At 42.4% G+C, this 26,765-nt stretch overlaps 1 protein-coding gene across 3 annotated transcripts; it reads left to right on the forward strand.

The window, feature by feature from the left end:
* The first annotated feature begins 347 nt into the window (after positions 1 to 347).
* LOC131955526 (uncharacterized) lies at positions 348 to 25,557 on the forward strand. 3 transcript variants are annotated; one of them, XM_059319685.1, is made up of 6 exons: positions 348 to 853; positions 16,949 to 17,133; positions 17,962 to 18,051; positions 19,703 to 20,000; positions 23,372 to 23,442; positions 24,728 to 25,557. In XM_059319685.1, exons 2-6 carry the CDS (start codon positions 16,994 to 16,996, stop codon positions 24,963 to 24,965), a joined length of 837 nt encoding a protein of 278 aa, XP_059175668.1. In that variant the 5' UTR covers positions 348 to 853; positions 16,949 to 16,993; the 3' UTR covers positions 24,966 to 25,557. The 3 variants fall into 3 exon arrangements, with proteins under 3 accessions (XP_059175668.1, XP_059175664.1, XP_059175667.1); XM_059319681.1 differs by having other exon boundaries at positions 349 to 853; positions 24,725 to 25,556; XM_059319684.1 differs by lacking the exon at positions 348 to 853 and adding an exon at positions 14,216 to 14,237 and having other exon boundaries at positions 24,725 to 25,557.
* The last annotated feature ends 1,208 nt before the right edge of the window (positions 25,558 to 26,765 follow it).

A 26,765-nucleotide genomic window follows, 5' to 3' on the forward strand; every position in this document is an offset into this window, starting at 1 on the left:
TATATATATATATATATATATATATATATATATATATATATATATATATATATATATATATATATATATATATATATATATATATATATATATATATATATATATCATTCATGTAAAATTTTTAGAATTAACTTTTGATTTTTCTCTAAAATAGCTCTTCCATTTAAACCAATCGTCCGGCTGTTTAAATCTTCCATTGGCAGCGATTGAGAGAAATTTGGTCTAGTTCAGAGCACCCACAAACACAGCCACCCACCGTGTAGAAAGGACCCGACGATAGCACGTCTGCCCTTGTCGTGGACAAAACAAGGACCAGAATTGTCTCCCTCGAATGGCGGGGTGTGACGTATGCAGCAGACGGCGTTCAAACAATACAGCAGCACAAATCATTGGGTGACTACGTTGGTTGGCTAATGGTGTTGTTTTTTTTTAACTGCTCATAAACTGTGGATGGATTCTAAAAAAAAAATATTTTAATTGTGGTGAATTTTTACTTGCGAAATTGTTTTATTTGTGCAAGGTTAATCCGATTTTTTAACTAAACTAAGACTTTCAGCCTCTTGATATTACATGCAAGCAAGCTAATTTTAATTTGAAGACAGGTACTGTTTTTATCTTCAGTACTAGATTTAGATCTAGGACATGCTAAATATTCTAAAAGGACCACACTACATTCTCAAGCATGATATAATAGGTCCTAAAAGGACATTGAGTCTAATTTAATAGGACCTCTGATAAAAACCAGGAGCATTTGCCAACACAGCAACACCAAGTCTCTACACGGACTAATGGTAGTGGATTTCAAAAGACAATTATTTTCTTAGTTTTTAGAGAAAAACAATTATTTTATAAGGTAAGTTGTAGACAGTAATTGTGAATTTTTTTTTATATTCTGGCATTTTAACACTGACTATAGCCCAAAACTTTAAATTATCATCATTGGCGACATGAAATGTCATTTTCGATTAAAAAAATAATCATCGTTGGCGATATAAGAAAAATCCTCATCGTCGATATAAAATATCATCATCGGCGATATCAAATATCGTGTATATAAAATATCATTAGCTATAGAAAATATCGTGGGAGATATAACATATCATCATTGTCGATATAAAATATTATTGTCGCTAAAAAATATCATCATTGTCGATATAACATATTATTGTCGCTATAAAACATCATTGTCGATATAAAATATCATAATTAGCAATATAAAATATCCTACCAGTTAAAGCGATACCACTTAACGAACATGTGGGTATGACTCAGTTTGACCAATCGATAAGAATATTAAAGTAGGCCGATACTTTAAAAAAATTTTTCTTCAAAGTGCTGGGAAGGGGACACAACCCACATAGCACAAATACTGGAGGTGTTCTCTTGCTAAGTCACTTCAGACTGATATTCCGGAAATTGTCTGTTTAAAATTTTTTCTTGCTACATAATCCAAGAATTTTCTTCTTAATTCTACTTGTAAGGAATTAGATTTTAAGTATATCTTTTGAACAAAAATGTGTAAAATACTGCCGACGGAGTGGACAAAAGTTTGCGCGTGAGAAAGGTGTGATTTAGAATGGTAAGGTGCTGTAGACATACTGTAGGGGTATTGGGGTAGGTGTCGAACAACAGACCGTTTTCCAAAGGGAAACCGGGTAATCTAGTATATCTTATTTTTACAGTAGCTGTGGGACGGGGGCTACAACCCTGGTGTGCGTATTGAGAGTAGACGGGCCATTTGGCGATACTATAGCAACGTTTGTGGTTCAGGGAAAAAACCATAATGAACACACACAAAACCTGGACACACCCCTTTCTTGGAAATCCCCCCCCCCCTCATCTTCTACTTGACAAAACGCTTGGATAAAAACCACTGTTTAGTTTGCTTTTACAAAAAAAAAAAAAAAAAAAAAAATTAAAAAAAAAAAAATTAGAAATTAGAAAAACATGATTTATTAGAATGAACGAGTTTTAGTTTATATTTAAAAATGCATGTACTTTTGATAAGAGAGATTGTATGTGATTCAACCCAAATACTGCAATCTGTTGGGCCCAATAAAACGTCAAACAGTCAAAATTATGGCACTGGTATCAACATTGTTTTGTGTGGTTGATAAACAATGTCTTGAGGTTATTTATACATAGTACTATTGCCTGTAGCCATTGTTGCGAGAGTACCAAGTCAGTACATGACTTGAAATGTGTAGTACTATTGACTGTAGCCATTGTTGCGAGAGTACCAAGTCAGTACATGACTTGAAATGTGTAGTACTATTGACTGTAGCCATTGTTGCGAGAGTACCAAGTCAGTACATGACTTGAAATGTGTAGTACTATTGACTGTAGCCATTGTTGCGAGAGTACCAAGTCAGTACATGACTTGAAATGTGTAGTACTATTGACTGTAGCCATTGTTGCGAGAGTACCAAGTCAGTACATGACTTGAAATGTGTAGTACTATTGCCTGTAGCCATTGTTGCGAGAGTACCAAGTCAGTACATGACTTGAAATGTGTAGTACTATTGACTGTAGCCATTGTTGCGAGAGTACCAAGTCAGTACATGACTTGAAATGTGTAGTACTATTGACTGTAGCCATTGTTGCGAGAGTACCAAGTCAGTACATGACTTGAAATGTGTAGTACTATTGACTGTAGCCATTGTTGCGAGAGTACCAAGTCAGTACATGACTTGAAATGTGTAGTACTATTGACTGTAGCCATTGTTGCGAGAGTACCAAGTCAGTACATGACTTGAAATGTGTAGTACTATTGACTGTAGCCATTGTTGCGAGAGTACCAAGTCAGTACATGACTTGAAATGTGTAGTACTATTGCCTGTAGCCATTGTTGCGAGAGTACCAAGTCAGTACATGACTTGAAATGTGTAGTACTATTGACTGTAGCCATTGTTGCGAGAGTACCAAGTCAGTACATGACTTGAAATGTGTAGTACTATTGACTGTAGCCAATATTGAGAGTACCACGTCAGTAAAAGACTAGATTTTATTTTCGACAGTTTATTTTACCTCCTAGAATCCTCAAACCTGTTTTCTTTTACCGGACACATTCTTCTTCTTCTTCGTTCTTAATTTTAGTGTTGGAAGAGATTCCCTCCAACACACATAAGTATACGTGTCAGTTGTATACGGTGTTTAAATGCTATTTGTGCCCAGTTGTATACGGTGTTTAAATGCTATTTGTGCCCAGTTGTATACGGTGTTTAAATGCTATTTGTGCCCAGTTGTATGCGGTGTTTAAATGCTATTTGTGCCCAGTTGTATGCGGTGTTTAAATGCTATTTGTGCCTAGTTGTATGCGGTGTTTAAAGGCTATTTGTGCCCAGTTTTATAGGGTGTTAAGGCAACGTTTGGCCAACTTTCTAGGATTTAGCGAACGACTCTTGTCCAGGTACTGCAACTTGTGCCCAGTTTTAAAGTGAATTTATAATAAACTCAACTTGTGCCCAGTTGTGTCATAGTTTGCCAGATATTGCAACTTGTGCCCAGTTGTGTCATAGTTTGCGAGATATTGCAACTTGTGCCCCATTTGTGTCATGTTTGCCAGATATTGCAACTTGTGTCATAGTTTGCCAGATATTGCAACTTGTGTCATAGTTTGCCAGATACTGCAACTTGTGTCATAGTTTGCCAGATATTGCAACTTGTGCCCAGTTGTGTCATAGTTTGCGAGATATTGCAACTTGTGCCCCATTTGTGTCATGTTTGCCAGATATTGCAACTTGTGTCATAGTTTGCCAGATACTGCAACTTGTGCCCAGTTGTGTCATAGTTTGCGAGATATTGCAACTTGTGCCCCATTTGTGTCATAGTTTGCCAGATATTGCAACTTGTGCCCCGCTGTATATCTAAAATATGATCGACAACTTATGCCCCAATTGTTGCCATTTAATGTTCCCTCCTGACCTCATTGACAGGGAGATTTATTGAGCTACGTCAACTTACATGAGAGGGACCGTTGTACGGAGAGGGTGGGGCGGTGTGTGGGGAAAGTATGTGTGTGTGTGAGGGGGTAGTGGGTATGATTGTGCATGGGTAAGAATGGAATGACAGTCACTATGCAGGGATTCGCGTGAGAATGGGAGAAAAAGACAATACTTGAACCGGGGTTGGTAAAGAAAACGATGGCAATGGATTCAATGCTTTGGTACATTGTGACCCTTAACCCGGGAAAATGATCACATTGTCCTATCCTACGGCAAGAGGTCAATGACTCCACCACCCATTAAAACAGGTCAATGACCACCCATTGAAACAAGTCAATGACCACCCATTGAAACAGGTCAATGACCACCCATTGAAACAAGTCAATGACCACCCATTGAAACAGGTCAATGACCACACAAAGTTTTGAAACAAGTCAATGACCACCCATTGAAACAGGTCAATGACCACACAACGTTTTGAAACAGGTCAATGACCCCCCATTGAAACAGGTCCATGACCACACCACCCATTGAAACAGGTCAATGACCACACCACCCATTGAAACAGGTCAATGACCCCCCATTGAAACAGGTCCATGACCACACCACCCATTGAAACAGGTCAATGACCACACCACCCATTGAAACAGGTCAATGACCACCCATTGAAACAGGCCAATGACCACACAACGTTTTGAAACAGGTCAATGACCACACCACCCATTAAAACAGGTCAATGACAATCATTAAAAAAGGTCAATGACCACACCACCCATTAAAACAGGTCAATGACCACACCACCCATTAAAACAGGTCAATGACCATCCATTGAAACAGGTCAATGACCACACCACCCATTAAAACAGGTCAATGACCACACCACCCATTGAAACAGGTCAATGACCACCCATTGAAACAGTTCAATGACCACACCATCCATTGAAACAGGTCAATGACCACACCACCCATTGAAACAGGTCAATGACCACACCATCCATTGAAACAGGTCAATGACCACACCATCCATTGAACCAGGTCAATGACCACCCTTTGAAACAGGTCAATGACAACACCACCCCTTAAAAGGTCAATGACCACACCACCCCTTAAAAGAGGTCAATGACCTAATCGGCCCACATAAGAACAAACAATCACCTTATGAAAGGGTTAAAAAATGCCGACGTTGCCCCACATTTGTTTATCTTTCTCTAATCCAGTTCATTGGGGTTGTCCTTAAACGAGGTGCAATTTTTTGGTGGGGGGGGGGGGGGGGGGAGAATCCAAGGGGAGGTGGGGTGATCTTATGAAAGGGTGGGATTATAGGAGAGGTGGGGGATATTATTGGAGGTGTTGGATCCTAGCGGAGGTGGGGGATATTATTGGAGGTGGGGGATCCTAGGGGAGGTGGGGGGGGGATACTAGGTGAGGTGGATGATCCGAACTTATGTGACTGTGTGACAATAGACATGAGGAAGATAGAAAACGTTTTAAAAAAGTGTGACGTCGTTCATGGTTGACCCCTTTGTTAAGTGACGTTTCTAAAGGGTAGGTCGTAAGTTTGGTCGTAAAACAATGGTATTGTGATGATATTGTCTGTTTGTTATTGGTGGGGGTTAGCTGTGTGGGAGTCTGTGTGTGGGAGTGGGTGTGTGGATGTTGGTGTGTGAGTGTTGGTGTTTGGAAGTTGGTGTGTGGGAGTGGGGTCGTAACAATCTTTCAGTTATTTTTTGTTGTTGATGATGACAACCTTTTAAGTAACATGACAACCCGACAAGCTGGTTGGTCCGCCATAACTCAAACTGACAGCCTTTAATCTAGCCGGTGTAGACAAAACATACAGGGCTATATTTAGCTTAATTAATTAATTAATTAATATTGCATGACCTCAACATGCACCTGAATTATTCTCCGACCCACGTTTGGTGGGGGGGGGGGGATTAATTCTTGCTGCATGATGTCCCTCCCCATGTCTTCATGACCACCTTCTTGCAACCAACCCAAGGGAGGTGGGAACTGCCCCCCCCCCCTTCCCCCCCCCCTCCCCCCACCCCTAGAGCTTGTTCCCCGCTCCTCGGACGAACTAGAAAAATTACAGATTATATAGAAAATACAAACTTTTTAGTGTCTACTCCCCCACCCGCGGAAGATACAAATGCCCCCACCCCACCCCATTGAAGAATTTTAAAAAATCGATATCATCTGGGTTCCTGTATCTAGGGTTGTCTGTAACATCTATAAGAGAGCTCCTACACTTCTGCTGTTACGGTACTCTGACCCTTCATCCGTCACCATATCTCTCCACCACGCTTGTGTACATACAAACACACAAACATACAGACACATGCACAAACATACACACAGACACGCACACAGACAGACATACAAACATGCATATACATACATGCACATACACAGATTTGCAAATATACACAAACATACAAACATACACGCACGAATACAAACATACACACATAAACACACACACACATCCCTCTTACCCAGTGGCGTAGCGAGGTCGGGGGTCACCCGGTGCGGCACTTAATGGTGTCACCCCCCAGAGGCGTAGTGACCCTTCCCGGGGACAAACTTTCAAATTTAAGGTTTGCACCCCCCCCCCCCCCCCTCAAACTTTCGATTTGCACCCCCCTCAAACTTTCGATTTGAACCCCCCCCCCCCCCCCTCGTTTTTCTCTATATATTTTGCTATTTTTTGCCTTGGTGTCACCCCCCTAAATGGTGTCACCCGATGCGGTCCGCATCCCCCACCCCCTCCCCTCGCTTCGCCTCTGCTCTTACCCTCCTTCACCCTGTCTTGCCCTAACCCTAATCCTAATCCCAATCTTAACCCTAACCTTCAAGCTCTAGCCTCAATGTACACCTCAGCGTCAAACCACCCAACCCCTTCTCCGTACTCCCTCTGCCACCACTCCTCTCCCTCCCCCTACCCCCACCCCACTCCTAACCTCCAGGTCTACCAAAACGGTGCCAAGTGTCAGGCCAAGTATAAGTCAACAACTTGTTGACAATCTGCTCTATGATCATTGGGACCCCCGCTTTATATCTGGGACCCCCGCTTTATGATTACATCACTTAGACACCCGCTATACTTTCAAATTACTGGGACCCCCGCTTTATCACTTGAACCCCGCTTTATGATGGGATCCCCGCTATACTTTCAAATTACTGGGACCACCGCATTTCTTTCCAATCACTGAGACCCCCGCTACTTTCCAATCACTGAGACCCCCGCTACTTTCCAATCACTGAGACCCCCGCTATACTTTCCAATCACTGAGACCCCCGTTATACCTTCCAATCAATGGGACCCCCCGCTTTACCATTCTATCATTAAGACCCCCAATATACCTTCCAATCACTGGGATCCAACTCTACCATTCGATCACTAGACCCCCCCCCCCACCTTACTATTCGATCACTAGAACCTCCGATCAAAGGTCAAGGGGGGGATCAGCCCCAAATTCGGGCCACCCATTATTGTCTCAAGATCTTGAATAACCACCGCCACTACATATGCTAATTTTTGGATTGAAATTTTTTCATGCGGCTGTACCGGGGATATGTGGGTGAATGGAAAAGTTTATTTTTTGGGGCAGTATCCGATCTTATGACTAGAATAGTTGAGGGGTTCGATTCTAGTGGTGTTGTTCAATTTGTGACGCCTTGTTGAGAATGTGACTTAGGAATTTAATTTAATGTCACTTCGCTCGCTGAAATCACCATCTTGGGTGTAAGAAATTCTTATTAGCTTGTATTTGCCAGCCTCGATGGCAACTCACATAATATTTTGGGAGGTCTGAGAAGTCTAGTGATATGGAAAAACGTTTCTATCTGGGTGAATTTTGGATTGGGAAGGCGACACATCAGCTAAAAGAGGATCTGGACACTTAAGTTGACCTAGACAATATGTTGACCTAGACAACATGTAGACACTATGTTGACACTATATGTTTACCTGGACAATATGTTGTCCTAGACACTATGTTGACCTAGACACTATGTTGAACTTACATGTTGACCTAGACAATATGTTGAACTTACATGTTGACCTAGACAATATATTGACCTTGACAATATGTTGACCTAGACAATATGTAGACACTATGTTGACACTATATGTTTACCTGGACAATATGTTGTCCTAGACACTATGTTGACCTAGACACTATGTTGACCTAGACAATATGTTGACCTTGACAATATGTTGACCTAGACAATATGTAGACACTATGTTGACACTATATGTTTACCTGGACAATATGTTGTCCTAGACACTATGTTGACCTAGACACTATGTTGACCTAGACAATATGTTGACCTTGACAATATGTTGACCTAGATACTATGTTGATAATGCAGACTTAGACACGACATGGGCACAACGACTTGGTATAAGTTACCCAATCTATTAATATAAAAATTTGAAAGTTGGAACAAAATGAACCAAGTTAAGCACTGGATGTTCATTATAAGCTGACTAGTTTGAGGTGTTAGTTTAAGAACTGGGCTTATTCTTAAATAGTTTGTTCCATCAAGTAGCCGGCGATCGTCCTCTGAAAATATCAGCCGGTATTAACTTAATGCTGAATACACAATTTCTGATGAAGCTTGTTTATTGAGCTTAAAGGTATGACATGTTCAGCTTTATGGCGAGCTTAAAAATATAATTAATACAAGTTTGTATGGAGCTTAAAAGTATGATAAATACAAATTTTGTATTGAGCTTAAAAGTATGATGAATACAAATTTTGTATTGAGCTTAAAAGTTAAAGTAAGACAACTTTGTATTGAGCTTAAAAGTATGCTAAATACAACTTTTTGGTGAGCTTTAAAGTATAATAAATACAACTTTGTATTGAGCTTAAAAGTATGATAAATACAATTTTTGTATTGAGCTTAAAAGTATAATAAATACAGCTTTGCATTGAGCTTAAAAGTATAATACATAAAACTTGGCGTAGAGCTTATGATTCATGTGTTGAGCTCTCTGATAAATTACGCGTTGTACCGTGACGTCATGACAAGCCCTAGGTCAACAAGCTTGAGGTCACACAGTTCTCACAATATCTCTTCGGCTGACAGTAACTGATTTTTATCGTCTGCCGCGCTTAACTTCTGCTACCTGTCTGCAGGTAACAATCAGGGCCCTTGTTAGATTAGACAAAAAGAAAAAGTACCCATTTTTTGGGGGTCAATTCTTGTGCAGCTGTTCAGCGCGAGGGGTAAGGGATCAGGCACAGCAGGACTGGAGTGCTAGTTAAAGGCTTGCGGCATTCTTTCACGGATTTACGCTCAGATTCATTTAAGCTAATCTATCTGGTGGGGCGCTGTAAGGGTTTTTGTGGTGGGGCGCTACAAGGGTTTTTGTGGTGAGGCGCTAGAAGGGTTTTTGTGGTGGGGCACTGTAAGGGTTTGTTATGTTGGGGCGTTGGAAGGGTTGCGGGTCATGGGGAAATAAGTGTTTTTGTGGTGGGGCGCTGGGACGTGTTTTTGTGGTGGGGCGTTGTAGGGGTTTTTGTGGTAGGGCGCTGTAGGGGTTTTTGGTTATGCTGCAACTGGTGGTGCGCTGTAGCGTTTTTTATGGTGGGGCGTTGGAAGGGTTTTTGGTCATGTGAAATTAGTGGGGCGCTGTAAGTGTTTGTTATGGTGGGGCGTAGGAAGGGTTTCTGGTAATGTTGAACCTGGGTGGTGGGGCGCTGTAAGTGTTTTTGGTCATCTTAAAACTGCCTGTTTGGGCCTTATAAGGATTTCCGGTAAAGCTGAAATACCTAATCCCAGCCTAGTTTGACGAAAACCCTTTTTTAGAACGGATTTTTTTCTAAAACAATTTATTCCATTCTTAAAGCATGGGATATTTTTTTAAGCCTGAAAATTCAGGCAACACCGCCACAATAGTCGTGTTGATTTGGATAGCGCCGAGGACAGGATTATGTAGATTAGATTAGCTCTAACTCTAATGTTGGGCTGTTGTGGGCTGAGTTTTCTACAATCTTATGTTATTACCTGTCTAGTTTTTTTTTTCTACAATCTTATGTTATTACCTGGTCTAGATATCTTTCTACAATCTTATGTTATTAACTGTCTAGTTTTCTTTCTACAATCTTATTTTTCTTTTTTGGTCTAGTAATGTTTCTACAATCAACTATTGTCACTTTTTTTGCAATAGCTGCATGTACATAATGGGTAGTCCGCACATGACGTCACGCAACGTTGCATTTTAAATATTTGCAGATATTTGCATATACCCCCCCCTACCCGTCACACGACAAGAAAAAGTCACCCCTAGCCTTACAAAGACCCCCCCCCCGCCCCCAACTAGTCTATGTCTTTCTACACTGGATATATTGAGCAAAGTCTAGATTAGCTTGATTTACAACATTGATATTTTTCTTTAAAAAACAATGAAATCTAAAAAATAAAAAGTTAAATAACGTACTGTTAATTACTTTTGACGTCACTTTTTTATCCCACCCTGATATCTTTCGTCACACATCGTCACAATGCCAGCCCCCCCCCCCCTCCTCCCACTGTTATAAAACCCCATGAGAGTGACTTTATCTATGGGCAGCCCCTGATGAAATAGCCGAATGCGCTACCGGGTCGCAGGCTACCTCTTTAGCCTGTCCACTGCTACCTAGCCAATACGCCGTCTCACTGACGTCACGCGAGATTACACCACGGGCCGAGATGTTAACGAGATTTCGTTGTAGTCCTACAGTTGGTCAATAACAACATTTCAATATTTAAAAAAAAAATCCTTTGAGTTTGTTTCTTGTTATAACAATCCCAGCATTCTCGTGTCCCCCTTTCGTCTGTCACTAGGTTCCCTAGTTCCCTGTTCCCCTTTAAATCTAACACGGTTTCTTGGAGAAAGCCAGTCTTATCAATTCCTCGTTAGTGAGGTCGGTCGATCCGCGCGCTCATGTCGTTTGATTCACGTGTTGGCAGGTCTGTGTACTACGTCATGGTGTGTTGGGTAATTCGTCATCTTTATCGCCAGCATATCGGGGGGAAAAAGTGATGATAAAAATGTTTCTAAGAAAACGCCAGCTTGGGGGAAAAAAATGTGCAGAGCCGGCGAATATTGCGATCGATGTAGATTTTAAATGGCGAAGTGAAATATGGCATTAGGCAGAGTTTTCATAATGACATGGGCACCTTAGGGTCAGTGTTTCTTCCAGACTTTTTTCTCCGGGGGGGGGGGGGGGGGGTAGACTTTCTTCGGCCCCCCCCCCCCCCCAAGAGATGCCTGGAAGAAACTCTGCTTAGGGTCTTAAACAACATTACTTGCGCACCCAGAGGCTTAGAGACCAATACCGGCGCCCGGGGCGAACTATCATTTTTGCGCCCCCACCCACTTCCGCCACTAACTATAGTGTTCAATTTGTGCTTACACAAATGGTGAAGACGATGATAAAATTAGTGTGTAGCCGTCAATTTTCTTAACTTCGACTGTGTGTAATTCAGTAACACATTTCAATTAGAGCTTTTTTCTTCTTTTTTTTCTATCCACATTGGCGCCCCCTTTGAATCGGGGTGGGGGGGGCGGTCCCACTCACACTCCCCTAGCGACCTCCATGTTCGATCCCAAGGTTTTAGACCACATTTCTTGTCAGCATTCGCACTAAGGGTTTCTAGACCTCGGTGTTTCTTTCAGACTTTTTCTCCGCTGGGAGGGGGGAGGGAGGGGGGGAAGCACGAAGCTTTCGGAAGGGTGATGGAGGTGGGCTAAATTTTTAGGGTGGAGGGGGGTGGCTGACACTGGTAAGAGTATATAAATTCTATTTCGTTCGGGGGGGGGGGTGTAGACATGCTTCGGGGGGGGGGGGTAGACATGCTTCGGGGGAGGGGGGTGCACCCCCCCTTAGGACATGCCTGAAAGAAACTACTTACTTCTGAGTGCAAACATAATAAGCTGGATACCAGAGCACTTCATGCCAGAATTAAATTTCATTTCCGCATGCAAACTAAGAGTTTCTAGACTTTACTTCTGTCCGCACGTATAAGTAGTCTGAGTGTCCATATAGTAGGATGTCCGCACGTATAGTAGGCTGGATTTCGTCCTTGTCCAATGGGCGGACACCCCCCCCCCCCCCCCACCCGTTTACACTACTGCTTTACGGTGCCGCTTTACACCTAGCTCATGTTACGCTTGATCACACAGACCACCTCAACGGGTCCTTAGAGCACCTGTTTGTTCAACTACTCACCTGGTCGTATCGATGTCATACGTACTGGTAACTATGACGAACCACGTACTACAACCTGTAGACAAACACCTGACTTTCCCCCTCCCCCCTCCCACATGTTGAACTGAAACATCACACCCTGACGCCGGCGGTGAAGTGGTTGAGTAGGCAGGTCTGACGTGGTTGATTATGTTTGACGACCTGTTCAAAACCTAATTACCGCTAGGTGTCTCTGGGATACAAGCTTTGGATACTGCGGTATGATACGTGGGGGTGGGGGTGTCGGGGGGGGGGGGGGCATTCAAGGTTCCAGACATTGCTGTTTGCAGAACGTGTCTTTGTTCCAGAGTAGCAGCCCTGGTAGTTTGGGGCATTGGTAGTTTTGGGCATTGGTAGTTTGGGGCATTGGTAGTTTGGGGCATTGGTAGTTTGGGGCATTGGTAGTTTGGTGCCCTGGTAGTTTGGGGCCGTGGTGGCGGCCCTAATAGTTGGGACCTAATAGATGGGGACCTAATAACTGGGGACCTAATAGCTGGGACCTAATAGCTAGGGCCCTTATAGCTGGGGACCTAATAGATGGGGACCTAATAGGTGGGGACCTAATAGGTGGGGACCTAATAGATGGGGACCTAATAGCTGGGGACCTTATAGTTGGGGACCTAATAGCTGGCGGCCCTAACAGCTGGGGACCTAATAGCTAGGGCCCTTATAGCTGGGGACCTAATAGATGGGGAATTATTAGCTGGGGACCTAATAGCTGGGGACCTAATAGCTGGGGACCTAATGTTATTCTCCCAATCGGGACTCTTTAGGTGCTCAAATGAATCTCTTTACATTTTTACAACCATGTCAAAGTAACGTTTGATAGGCACGCACCATTACCCCCTCGCGACAAGTATCCCCCACGGTAATTAACCCCTTGCCAAACTCCCAAATGAATTACCCCTGTCATTTACCCCCACCCCAAACCCCACCCCCCTTACTTCCCCCAACCAAAATTGTAGTGTAACATTGCCTCTGTAATTACTAATTTACACTAGGGATAATGACAAGGATAGATTTAAGGATAAGGATACACATATATTAGAACTCAGATTCGATTCAGGGATAAAGATATTGATATGTGCAACCATAACCGTAAACCATAATCCTAAAATAGTGATCTACGACCTAAAGTGGTTATCTATAATTGAAGTGATCATCTATGACTAAAATGGTGATACATTGTCTTAAATGGTGATCTACGACCCAAAGTGGTGATCTATGACCTAAAGTGTTGATCTACGACCTAAAGTGTTGATCTACGACCTAAAGTGGTGATCTACGACCTAAAGTGGTGATCTATGACCTAAAATGGTGATCTATGACCTAAAGTGGTGATCTACGACCTAAAATGGTGATCTACGACCTAAAGTGGTGACCTATGACCTGACGAGCCAGCTAACACTGCATTTACAACCCCTCCCCCCCCCCCCCAGAGTACACTTGTCTCACCTCACTAGACATACAGCCACCAGCCCCACCCCAGAATTCCCTATTCTATTAACACCGCTCCGCTATGCTGGTTTACCAATTAACCCCCTCCCTACCCCCTCCCCATCCCCCCCTCCCATTACCGATCGCACCCTTCATAAACTCGGCTTACCAAGGCGCCGCAACTCTAAAAGGAAGGTAACCTGGACCGTATGGAAAACATAGCATTAAAGGATCAATTTATTATTTTTTTTTATCGTAATAAGCTCCCTTGGCTCACTCGCGGTTATTCCCCTTGATTAACAACGGCTGAAACCATGACATGATTGGCTGGGAAGGGGGAAGAACTCAAGGCAAAAATAAAAATGTCCTACCGTTGTTGTTGGTGAGATAACCGATTATGAACAAGAGCAAGATTTATAATAACAACCCAGGGGAAATAATAACAAGGGAGATTGGAAACAGGGGACGTAATTTTGGCAACAGGTAGGAATTCATCAAAATGTCGATCTTCTTGAATTTGTGATTGTGGAAAGAAAGGAAATTAACTCTGCTTAAGATTTGTTATTCTGTTGTTGATGCACTAGGCAGTATAGATGTTTTCTTTTTGACCGTAAGGATGTTTTTGTTTTATTTATTAGTTAAACATATCAGAATAACTTTAAGCTTAATAAAATCGAATACAAATAGCTAGAGTAACATGCTATTTTCTAATGCTTAGCTAGAGTTGGTCGTATATTGTATCATTAAAAAATCAGAAGGAATGAGTCGGGATGTATTGTCTCTAAGCCCTATTTCGAATTTTTGACACATAAAATTAAAAAAAAAAAAAAAAATTAAAAAAATCAGAATTTATCTTTTATATATGTTACTATAAAAAAAAACATTCATACATAAAAAAAAAATAAAAAAAAGAATTTATCAAAGCACACGCAAAAATCTGTATTTATGAAAACATACACACAGAAATATGAAATTATCAAAACATAAAAAAAAATGTTCATTAAAATTATCATTATTGTGCACTTTTTATAGTATTAGTTAGATGGTTAGATGGTAACTTTTCACAGAGATTGTCTCGCCTATATATATATATATATATATATATATATATATATATATATATATATATATATATATATATATATATATATATCCTGTTTGAGAACAAAGATAAGCTAGAAGCTGGAGGAATCTATTCAGGGATTTCTTTCTTTGATTCATTTTGATTTAATTGAAAAAGCGCAATGAATTTAATTGCTTATTTTAATTAGAGTACAGTAGTTAAAATTTTTGATGTCTAGGTAGGTGGTGTAAAGTTTGAGGTCTATTGCCCTGCTTTGTTAGAATTTTGTTCAAAGCGTTGGCAGTGCCCAGCTTTATTAGAATCGTGTTCAAAGCGCTGTTTTCAAGTGGGTTCTAGTCTAGATAAAGTTTCCCCCTCGTCAGAGACTTTGTGCGGGTGCCGCCAAAAGCTTCCGCCTCAGTGGTTTTCATGCCATGTATTCGTGCACAGCCTTTGTGTCGGGACTATTTTCTCACAGCAGTTGATAGGAGTTACCTCACTTTGTGGTTTCAATTGAGAATGGAATGAGTTCTTGTACACGCAGTTATTTAAATCACCGTCATGTTGTGTATTTCCTTTCCCCTCGCCCACACAATCATCCACACAATTACCCACACAATCACCCATACTATCACCCACACAATCACCCACACAATCACCCACACGATCACCCGTGCAATCACCCACACAATCACCCACACAATCACCCACACAATCACCCACACAATCACCTACACAATCACCCACACAATCACCCGTGCAATCACCCACACAATCACCCGTGCAATCACCCACACAATCACCTACACAATCACCCACACAATCACCCGTGCAATCACCCACACAATCACCTACACGATCACCCACACAATCACCCACACAATCACCCACACAATCACCTACACAATCACCCACACAATCACCCACACAATCACCCACACAATCACCCACACAATCACCTACACAATCACCCACACAATCACCCACACAATCACCTACACAATCACCCACACAATCACCTACACAATCACCCACACAATCACCCGTGCAATCACCCGTGCAATCACCCACACAATCACCCAAACAATCACCCACACAATCACCTACACAATCACCCACACAATCACCTACACAATCACCCACACAATCACCCGTGCAATCACCCGTGCAATCACCCACACAATCACCCACACAATCACCTACACAATCACCCACACAATCACCCACACGATCACCCACACAATCACCCACACAATCACCTACACAATCACCCACACAATCACCTACACAATCACCCACACAATCACCCGTGCAATCACCCGTGCAATCACCCACACAATCACCCACACAATCACCCACACAATCACCTACACAATCACCCACACAATCACCCACACAATCACCCACACAATCACCCACACGATCACCCACACAATCACCCACACAATCACCTACACAATCACCCACACAATCACCCACACAATCACCCACACAATCTCCCACACAATCACCTGTACCATCACCCACACAATTACCCACACAATCACCCACACAACCAGCCACACAATCACCCGTACCATCGCCCACACAATCACCTACACTACACAATCACCTACACACACGTACAAACAAGCGAGGTCAAGATCAATGTAAACTTTGGCCCAGAGTTATCTCGCTTGAGATTGTTTTCAAAATGTTTTTGTCTTTGTTTTATTTTTAGAATTTTAAATCACTTGACTTTTATAGCGGGGGACATCAGAGGGGGGGGGGGGGGCACGGGGGATCTGAAGACGGTGGAGAGGACCTTGGGGGGTAAGGGCCCAGATGCGAGGGAGCTTCATAACGCCATGCTTGAGATGGATCTTAAGTCGGTAGCAACATTTTGAAAGAGAAGAATACTGATCACCCCTGTAGTTTTCTGAAGTAATTTCATAAACACTGCACCCCCCCCCCCCCTCAGAGTTTCTTCTAGGCAAAAAATCAAACCCCCGAACGAAATGAAATTCATATAATTTATATAGAAAATATATACTTTTAACAGTGTCCGCCCCCCCCCCCCCCCCCCCGAAGAAAGTCTACCCCCCCCCCCCGAAAATTTCAAGTGCCCCCCGGAGAAAAAAGTCTGGAAGAAACACTGACACCCCTGACACCCCCCCCCCCCCCCATCTCTATCTCCCAAACACCATGTCCACCCAGTCTTTCAGCAAGACAAATCTCTCCACATCTTCTCTTACAATTGTGTTGTTTTATTTCTTCAGACGGCCGGATCTAAATGCCGTGAGCCGTGACACAAGGTCAGCACAATGTCAAGGTCAAAGAACGTGTACCAGGGGGTGCAGCTGAACAGGATCCACCGGTCGGAGCTAGACGACAATAAGCTCCGGGAGCTGTCACGTCATGAGGCTAGGCTGGAGGTGGATCTTAAGACGGTGGAGCGGGCTAGGTGGGTGGGGCAGGGGGGGCAGGGGGGCAGGGGGGGTAGGTTGGTGGATGGGGCAGGGGGGTGGGGCAGGGGGGTAGGTGGGTGGGGCAGGGGGTAGGTGGGTGGGGCAGGGGGGGGGAAGGGACCAGGGGTGGGGGGACCTTAAGACGGTGGAGAGGGCTAGGTGGGTGGGGCATGGGGGGGGGGGTAGGTGGGGCAGGGGGAGGTAGGTGGGTGGGGCAGGGGGGGTAGGTGGGTGGGGCAGGGGGGGTAGGTGGGTGGGGCAGGAGAGGGCTAGGTGGGTGGGAGATGAGGGATCAGATGACAGTGTTTGGGACAGGGGAGGGGGCAGGGTTGGGAGAAGAGGGAAATTCCAAAGGGGTGGGGGTCATGGGGCGCCAGAACGCCATGATGGAGGATAATCTTAAGACAGTGTGTGTAGGGGGGGGGTTGGGGGGGAGGGTAAGCAGTAGGTCAGTCACCAGACTTTCAATATTTTACAACCCCATAACGTAATATGATCTGCCATCCTAATCCAGATCGAAAGCTAAAACATAACAAGGGTCCTAAATATAATACTAGCCTTATCTTTTGTTTCTAGCCTAACCTTACTCCTGGTTAAAGAGTGGTTATTGCCAGTGTTTCTTTCAGATTTTTCTTTCGAGGGGGGGGGGGGGGAGGGGGCACTGGTAAAAAATATATTCTATATAAATTATATATGTTGGGGGTGGGGGCAGTAGACGTAACAAGATTCCTGAAAGACACTGGTTATTGTCTTTTACTGTTGTACGGATATGTGGGTACGGCTAATAAAAAAAATCCAATATATTTTTGTTATTTCTTGAGCAGGATGGTGATGAAGAAGTCAATGGACCATGACAAACAGCTGTTTATGAAGGGAGGCACACAGACAAACACAAAGATAACCACGTCGTCATAGTAAGCTCACGTTGTTTTGTTGTTGTGTGTGTGTGTGTGTGTGTAGGGGGAGTGTGTGTGTATGGGTGTGTGTGTGGGGGGAGTGTGTGTGTATGTGTGTGTGTGAGTGTATGTATGGGGGGAGTGTGTTTGTGTGTGTGGGGTGTGTGGGTGTGTGTGTGATTGTGTGAGTTTGTGAGAGAAAGAGAGAGAGAGAGAGAGATCCATGCAGACAGAGGTCGAAAGTAACGTGTTATGTAATAGGTTAGTGAGGTAAAGGCCGGGTGAAGGCAACAGAAGCGTCACTAAAAATGGACCCAGGGGTGTTCCACAGTGCCAGACTCAGGATTTACTGACAGAGCCACACCCAAGGGTGTCTCTTAAGGCGGTGTTCCTTAGAGCCCTACCCTGGGGTGTTCAGAAGAGCCTGACCCAGAGGTATAGAGGCAGACCTAGGGGTGCCTCTCAAGGTGGAGTAAGAGGACTCTCACAGTAAGGCTGCTAACCCGAAAGTCTCGAGTTCGAATCCGGGTCCAAGTCAGTAGAACGTCCCTGAGTCCACCCAGCTCTAATAGGTGCCTAACTCATGTTAGGAAAAGTAAAGGTGGTTGGGCAAAGTGCTGAACACACCTTTCCTTCATAACATGCGAGGTCAAGAAATAAATTAACTCTACTTCATCAGTCCAAAGGATCGCTAGGTCTATAGAGGATTATTTTTACTTTAACACAGTATGGCGGGCAACACGCCTTCCTATTGGCCAATGTTTTGCGTTGATGGTGTGAATAAATGGGCACGTTTTATTAAATCGTAGACATGTTGGGGGTGGGGTGGAGTTGGTTAAACACCCCCCACCCACAAGATCCCATTTACCGATGTTGTATTACCAACAAAGAATAGAAAAAGTGTTTACTTTGAACTCTCGCATACAACCTGTCTCTGCCGTCCACAACTACTCAATACCCACAACAGTCTGTGTAAACACAAGCAGAGACTGAATAAAGCATGGAACACGCTCGTCTCCAGCATGTGATGTTGTGTACTGGATTAATTGTGTCGCAGAGAGACTGTTCCGTGTTTTTAATGTAACCTCATTAAATATTCATGTTAATAAAAACATGGTGTCAGAGGTGTCAGAAGGCGTGGCACAAAACAAAAGAATTTTAAAATATAAATTGGAACTTACAAAAACTGGAATTTTTATTTAAAAAATGGAACCGTTTACATTTACAAAGATTGGAATTTACATTAAACAATGGAAGAGTCCACATTTACAAAGATTGGAATTTACATTAAACAATGGTGGAAGAGTCCACATTTACAAAGATTGGAATTTACATTAAACAATGGAAGAGTCCACATTTACAAAAGATTGGAATTTACATTAAACAATGGAAGAGTCCACATTTACAAAGATTGGAATTTACATTAAACAATGGAAGAGTCCACATTTACAAAGACTGACATTTAAAGGTGAGATGTGAGTAAACCAGAGGTGATAAAAAGTTGAATATGTCGTAGTCATGTGAGGAACATATGACAGTAAACATCAGCCTAGTGAGGTGACAGAGAGTGCTTACATCAGACACACCTTTTCGCTGACGTAAACATAGCTGTTGAATATGTATAAACAAATGTTTGTAAACAAATGTTTATTTCCAACATTTTCCACAGTCTGAGGCCCACCGCCCACCCCCCTACCCACCATTCTCGCTTCGTGCCCGACACCAAATCCAAGAGAGTCAGTATATCAGAGCAGGGCGGGATCGATTCCAACGTAGTCGCGAACTCTTCCAAACCGTCCCCTCATCCCAGTACAGAGCTTGTCGAGCAGAACCACACGGTATCGATATACGACCGATTCTTGGAGTCGAGTACCGGTCTGCCCTCCACCAAACGTCAGAGCGACTCGGCCAAGAAAAAGGCTACCCCGAGCCCTAAAGACACGTCTGCAGACACCCCTGAGAATAAGGTGAGTAGTGACACGTGACACCCCTGAGAATAAGGTGAGTAGTGACACGTGACACCCCTGAGAATAAGGTGAGTAGTGACACGTGACACCCCTGAGAATAAGGTGAGTAGTGACACGTGACACCCCTGAGAATAAGGTGAGTAGTGACACGTGACACCCCTGAGAATAAGGTGAGTAGTGACACGTGACACCCCTGAGAATAAGGTGAGTAGTGACACGTGACACCTCTGAGAATAAGGTGAGTAGTGACACGTGACACCCCTGAGAGTAAGGTGAGTGGTGACACGTGACACCCCTGAGAATAAGGTGAGTAGTGACACGTGACACCCCTGAGAATAAGGTGAGTGGTGACACGTGACACCCCTGAGAATAAGGTGAGTGGTGACACGTGACACCCCTGGGAATAAGGTGAGTGGTGACACGTGACACCCATGAGAATAAGGTGAGTAGTGACAGGTGACACCCCTGAGAATAAGGTGAGTGGTGACACGAGACACCCCTGAGAATAAGGTGAGTGGTGACACGTGACACCCCTGAGAATAAGGTGAGTAGTGACACGTGACACCCCTGAGAATAAGGTGAGTAGTGACACGTGACACCCCTGAGAATAAGGTGAGTAGTGACACGTGACACCCCTGAGAATAAGGTGAGTAGTGACACGTGACACCCCTGAGAATAAGGTGAGTAGTGACACGTGACACCCCTGAGAATAAGGTGAGTAGTGACACGTGACACCCCTGAGAATAAGGTGAGTAGTGACACCCCTGAGAATAAGGTGAGTAGTGACACCCCTGAGAATAAGGTGAGTAGTGACACGTGACACCCCTGAGAATAAGGTGAGTGGTGACACGTGACACCCCTGAGAATAAGGTGAGTAGTGACACGTGACACCCCTGAGAATAAGGTGAGTAGTGACACGTGACACCCCTGAGAATAAGGTGAGTGGTGACACGTGACACCCCTGAGAATAAAGTGAGTAGTGACACGTGACACCCCTGAGAATAAGGTGAGTAGTGACACGTGACACCCCTGAGAATAAGGTGAGTAGTGACACGTGACACCCCTGAGAATAAGGTGAGTAGTGACACGTGACACCCCTGAGAATAAGGTGAGTAGTGACACCCCTGAGAATAAGGTGAGTAGTGACACCCCTGAGAATAAGGTGAGTAGTGACACGTGACACCCCTGAGAATAAGGTGAGTGGTGACACGTGACACCCCTGAGAATAAGGTGAGTGGTGACACGTGACACCCCTGAGAATAAGGTGAGTAGTGACACGTGACACCCCTGAGAATAAGGTGAGTAGTGACACGTGACACCCCTGAGAATAAGGTGAGTAGTGACACGTGACACCCCTGAGAATAAGGTGAGTAGTGACACGTGACACCCCTGAGAATAAGGTGAGTGGTGACACGTGACACCCCTGAGAATAAGGTGAGTAGTGACACGTGACACCCCTGAGAATAAGGTGAGTAGTGACACGTGACACCCCTGAGAATAAGGTGAGTAGTGACACGTGACACCCCTGAGAATAAGGTGAGTAGTGACACGTGACACCTCTGAGAATAAGGTGAGTAGTGACAGGTGACACCCCTGAGAATAAGGTGAGTAGTGACACGTGACACCCCTGAGAATAAGGTGAGTAGTGACACGTGACACCCCTGAGAATAAGGTGAGTGGTGACACGAGACACCCCTGAGAATAAGGTGAGTAGTGACACGTGACACACCTGAGAATAAGATGAGTAGTGACACCCCTGAGAATAAGGTGAGTAGTGACACGTGACACCCCTGAGAATAAGATGAGTAGTGACACGTGACACCCCTGAGAATAAGGTGAGTGGTGACACGTGACACCCCTGAGAATAAGGTGAGTAGTGACACGTGACACCCCTGAGAATAAGGTGAGTAGTGACACGTGACACACCTGAGAATAAGGTGAGTGGTGACACGTGACACACCTGAGAATAAGGTGAGTGGTGACACGTGACACCCCTGAGAATAAGGTGAGTAGTGACACGTGACACCCCTGAGAATAAGGTGAGTAGTGACACGTGACACCCCTGAGAATAAGGTGAGTAGTGACACGTGACACCCCTGAGAATAAGGTGAGTAGTGACACGTGACACACCTGAGAATAAGGTGAGTAGTGACACGTGACACACCTGAGAATAAGATGAGTAGTGACACCCCTGAGAATAAGGTGAGTAGTGACACCCCTGAGAATAAGGTGAGTAGTGACACGTGCTTTACTGTAGGGTGAGCACTATGGTGGTTAAGGCACGTGGGTTTTTTTTTTGTTTTAATTGTGAGTAGTTGGGGTTCGCACCTTCGTGGTGTGTGGACGGCGCTACCCACTCGACCACACGTCTGCAATTTTTGACATATTTCTACACCATCTTGCTGTTTCTTGGCTCTCGATTAAGATTATTTTTGGAGTATTCGTCTTATCAGTATTTAACAGTGGGACCCCCCCCCCCCCCCCCCCCCAAAAAATGTGTTTTAATGTAAGGTCTTTTTTGTTGTTCAGAATTAGGGTTAGCGCTATGCTGGGATTTAGGTCAGAGTTTCTGTTAGATCAATGAAAGTGAAATCAGTGTTGGGATAAAATAAAGTTTCATAAGAATTAGTTTAATTAAATACTGAAAATATATTTCTGTTGTGTTGATCTAATATTTTGTAACTCAATACTGAGTGAGTAATAATTTATTTAAAAAAAAAAAAAAAAAAAAAAAAAAAAAAAAAAACTTTTTCGAGCGCCTGACTGTTCAATAGTCAGGTGAAGTAGAGTTCACGTATATCTGTGACTTCGGCATGTGAAGGAAAAGTCTGATCTTCAATATGCCTAACCTCTTTTTCTTTCCCTAACATGAGTCAGGTACCCAACAGAGCTGGGTGGATTCATGGACGAACTGGAGACTTTCGGGTCGGCAGTCGTCCGCTCTACCACTAAACCACACAGTCCCCAATACGGATTAGAAATTTTGTGATTATCACGTGACCTATTCACCTTCACATAAATTGGTGGCATGTGTGATCTTATCCTGATTTCATATTTTACACTCACGCCCCCCCCCCCCCCCCCCCCCACCCCCACCAAACAGATAACACGATCACAATGTTATAATGAAAACTAACAATAACATTTAACAATCGGAACTAACTACCGCAAGTAACAGTCACAACTTTATACAAAAAAAAAACACCACTAGGTTTGTCCGCACTGTGAAAAGGATTTGTCCAAATGTACGCGCCGTGCGACATTTTATGTTTTCATTAATTCAGCTCGTGTGTCGAGGGTGCTTCAAAGATTAATTAACTTTCGTGTCATCTAATTGGTTCTTGTTAATTAAGGTCTGATTTGTTATTCAGGAGGGCTCTGCGGCTTCACGGGACAAGGAGGAGGTTCAAAACCATGTCAAGGATGCTGATGTTTTTGTCAAGTAAGTTTTTGATTTGTGAAGGTGTTTTTGTCAAGTAAGTTTGTGATTTGTGAAGGTGTTTTTGTCAAGTAAGTTTGTGATTTGTGAAGGTGTTTTTGTCAAGTAAGTTTGTGATTTGTGAAGGTGTTTTTGTCAAGTAAGTTTGTGATTTCTGACGGTGTTTTTTGTCAAGTAAGTTTGTGATTTGTGAAGGTGTTTTTGTCAAGTAAGTTTGTGATTTCTGACGGTGTTTTTTGTCAAGTAAGTTTGTGATTTGTGACGGTGTTTTTGTCAAGTAAGTTTGTGATTTGTGAAGGTGTTTTTGTCAAGTAAGTTTGTGATTTCTGACGGTGTTTTTTGTCAAGTAAGTTTGTGATTTGTGACGGTGTTTTTGTCAAATAAGTTTGTGATTTCTGACGGTGTTTTTTGTCAAGTAAGTTTGTGATTTGTGAAGGTGTTTTTGTCAAGTAAGTTTGTGATTTGTGAAGGTGTTTTTGTCAAGTAAGTTTGTGATTTGTGACGGTGTTTTTGTCAAGTAAGTTTGTGATTTGTGACGGTGTTTTAGTCAAGTAAGTTTGTGATTTGTGACGGTGTTTTAGTCAAGTAAGTTTGTGATTTGTGAAAGTGTTTTTGTCAAGTAAGTTTGTGATTTGTGAAAGTGTTTTTGTCAAGTAAGTTTGTGATTTGTGACGGTGTTTTTGTCAAGTAAGTTTGTGATTTGTGACGGTGTTTTAGTCAAGTAAGTTTGTGATTTGTGAAAGCGTTTTTGTCAAGTAAGTTTGTGATTTGTGACGGTGTTTTAGTAAAGTAAGTTTGTGATTTGTGAAGGTGTTTTTGTCAAGTAAGTTTGTGATTTGTGACGGTGTTTTAGTCAAGTAAGTTTGTGATTTGTGAAAGCGTTTTTGTCAAGTAAGTTTGTGATTTGTGAAGGTGTTTTAGTCAAGTAAGTTTGTGATTTGTGAAGGTGTTTTTGTCAAGTAAGTTTGTGATTTGTGACGGTGTTTTAGTCAAGTAAGTTTGTGATTTGTGACGGTGTTTTTGTCAAGTAACTCGGAACTTTGTAACATCAGATACCTGAAATATTGGGTATTCGTGACGTCATTTGTGGACAGCCTAAAATGCTAATGCACTTCGTAATGTATCATCAAATTTAAGACGTCTAATCCATCTCAATCATTAATACAGTTTAAACCTATGTTTAAAATATATTTATGTTTGTTTTATCAATGAATTATTTCCCTTATATATTTTATAGATAATTATTTCCCTTTGTTTATGACGGCTTTACCTCCCATTGATTTAGCAGACGCTCTTCTATCTGGGAAACGCTGAGCGTGCCCAAACACGTGTCCATGACGAAATTAAAACGAACTCAGGTGGAGCGAGAGTTCTCGCAGCCCGCCTCGACCAAGCTGACCCAGAAGTCTAGCCAGAAAGGGAAGCCCAACCAGCCAACACAGCACGCCAGGGGACGACACTCCAACGGACAGTCGGTTAACTATAAGGGGAAGGAACTCGATAAAAAGTTAAAAAATGACACATAAAAATTATTTTAAAGTGTACTAAGGCTAAAATTGAAAATTAAATATTTATATCGTGGCTGGGTTATTGAAAATACCTTAGCGTCAATAATTATCAAAATTATTTTAGCGGGGCGATTATGATACTCCGATTTTTCGTGGCATTAAAAAAAAAAATATTACACTGGCCATAATTTAAAACCTTCGCCGCTTTACAACCCCCCCCCCCCTCTAACATTCTGCATAAATAATAAACGCACAAGAAGTAATACAGTGTAGTTTCTGTTTTGTTTTACTTTATATAAAATGAGACGAAATGACCCGCTTATAAGTATAATTATGTGATATATTGTAATTTTCTATTTATTAATTTTATCGAACATTTAAGGCTTACATAAAATCGTGTGCTAATTATCTGATTAATCAGACTTATACTTAAGTTAGAGATTTTGAAATATAATTTGGTGCCTTGTGTAGCCATCTAAAAAAAAAACCTGACCGTCCATTGTTCTTTAGTCAATTTAAGTACATTTATATTTATAATGTGTTATTTGTTTTTATTTAAAAATTATCGTTTAAATTTTATTATCAAACGTGTTGAAATTTGTGATGTTTTGTGTATTATTATATTCGTGTTTTTGTTTTTATTATTTATGGGAGAACACCAGAAGCTATTGAACCTTTCGGGCCTGACACTCAGTAGGTTAGGTGAAGTAGAGTTCACCTATTTCTGTAACCACTGCGTTTGAAGTGATAGTGGTGTCAGCACTATGCCCAGCCGCCTTTACATCCCCTAACCTAACGTGAGCCAGATCTGGGTGGACTTATAAAAAGTCATACGAACACGAGTTCAGGAACCCAACTCGAGACAGACTAAGTTAATTCTAAGCAACGATAAAAACTCTTACCGAAACTTAATGCCATCAATCGTCACAGAATTGTTTAGAGGAGCTCACTCTAGTGATGATCACCCATGGTCACGTGCGGATGTACTCGTCTCCACATGGTCGTACATGAAATATCTGGCCCCGTGGTTGGGGTGGGGGGGGGGGGAGTTTTACGATGGTGTCTAAACAAGGAGAAGAGAAGTGGTGCGGAATTAGTTTACATTCTGTATTGTTTAACGATAAAAAGTGAGAAACTAAAGGATCGAGTTACATATTTAGTAGTTCTGTGTAATGGGGGGGGGGGGGGGGGGGGGGGGTAATAGATGAAAGGATAGGATTATGAGAGATAGAGAGTATTTAGTTTTGAAAAAGTTTAAAAGGGGTGGGGAGGTTGTGATGATGCATGCCTGTCAGTTTCAGTGTAGGACAGTATGTCAGTCGCCCTCACTTGTTTGCTTTAGTCACATTGACCAATAGCTATCTGGAATCATTAGCAGATCTGCTATCTGAATGGGGGTGCGTGGATTCGACTATGTCTATCAGTAGTTATCTTATCTTGACCTAGACACTGCTAGATTATGATAGACCGTCAGATAGTACCTTGTTTCTGTTGTTATTGATCCTATATAAATGTATATATACATATATATAAATATAAATATATATATATATATAAATATATATATATATATAAATATATATATATATATAAAATATATATATATATATATATATATATATATATATATATATATATATATATATATATATATGTATACATATATATAAATGTCAGTTTCGTCCTATATATAAATATGTATATATAGGCTAAAATATAAGTAAAGGTGTATTTATTTAAGTGAAATGTATTTTTGAAATTACTATATAAATATCTCATCAAAGATGTCAATCTAACAACCAATCAGAAAATTTTGTG

Source organism: Physella acuta, unplaced genomic scaffold, assembly GCF_028476545.2.
Source record: "Physella acuta isolate Inbredline_101_S28 unplaced genomic scaffold, ASM2847654v3 ptg001074l, whole genome shotgun sequence".
Taxonomy (NCBI): Eukaryota; Metazoa; Mollusca; class Gastropoda; family Physidae; genus Physella; species Physella acuta.

Coding starts and splice junctions, on each gene's coding strand:
- LOC131955526 (XM_059319681.1), top strand. CDS start 16,994: ATGTCAAGGTCAAAGAACGTGTACCAGGGGGTGCAGCTGAACAGGATC. Junction 18,052..19,702: donor AAGATAACCACGTCGTCATA/GTAAGCTCACGT, acceptor CATTTTCCACAG/TCTGAGGCCCACCGCCCACC. Junction 20,001..23,371: donor CAGACACCCCTGAGAATAAG/GTGAGTAGTGAC, acceptor TTTGTTATTCAG/GAGGGCTCTGCGGCTTCACG.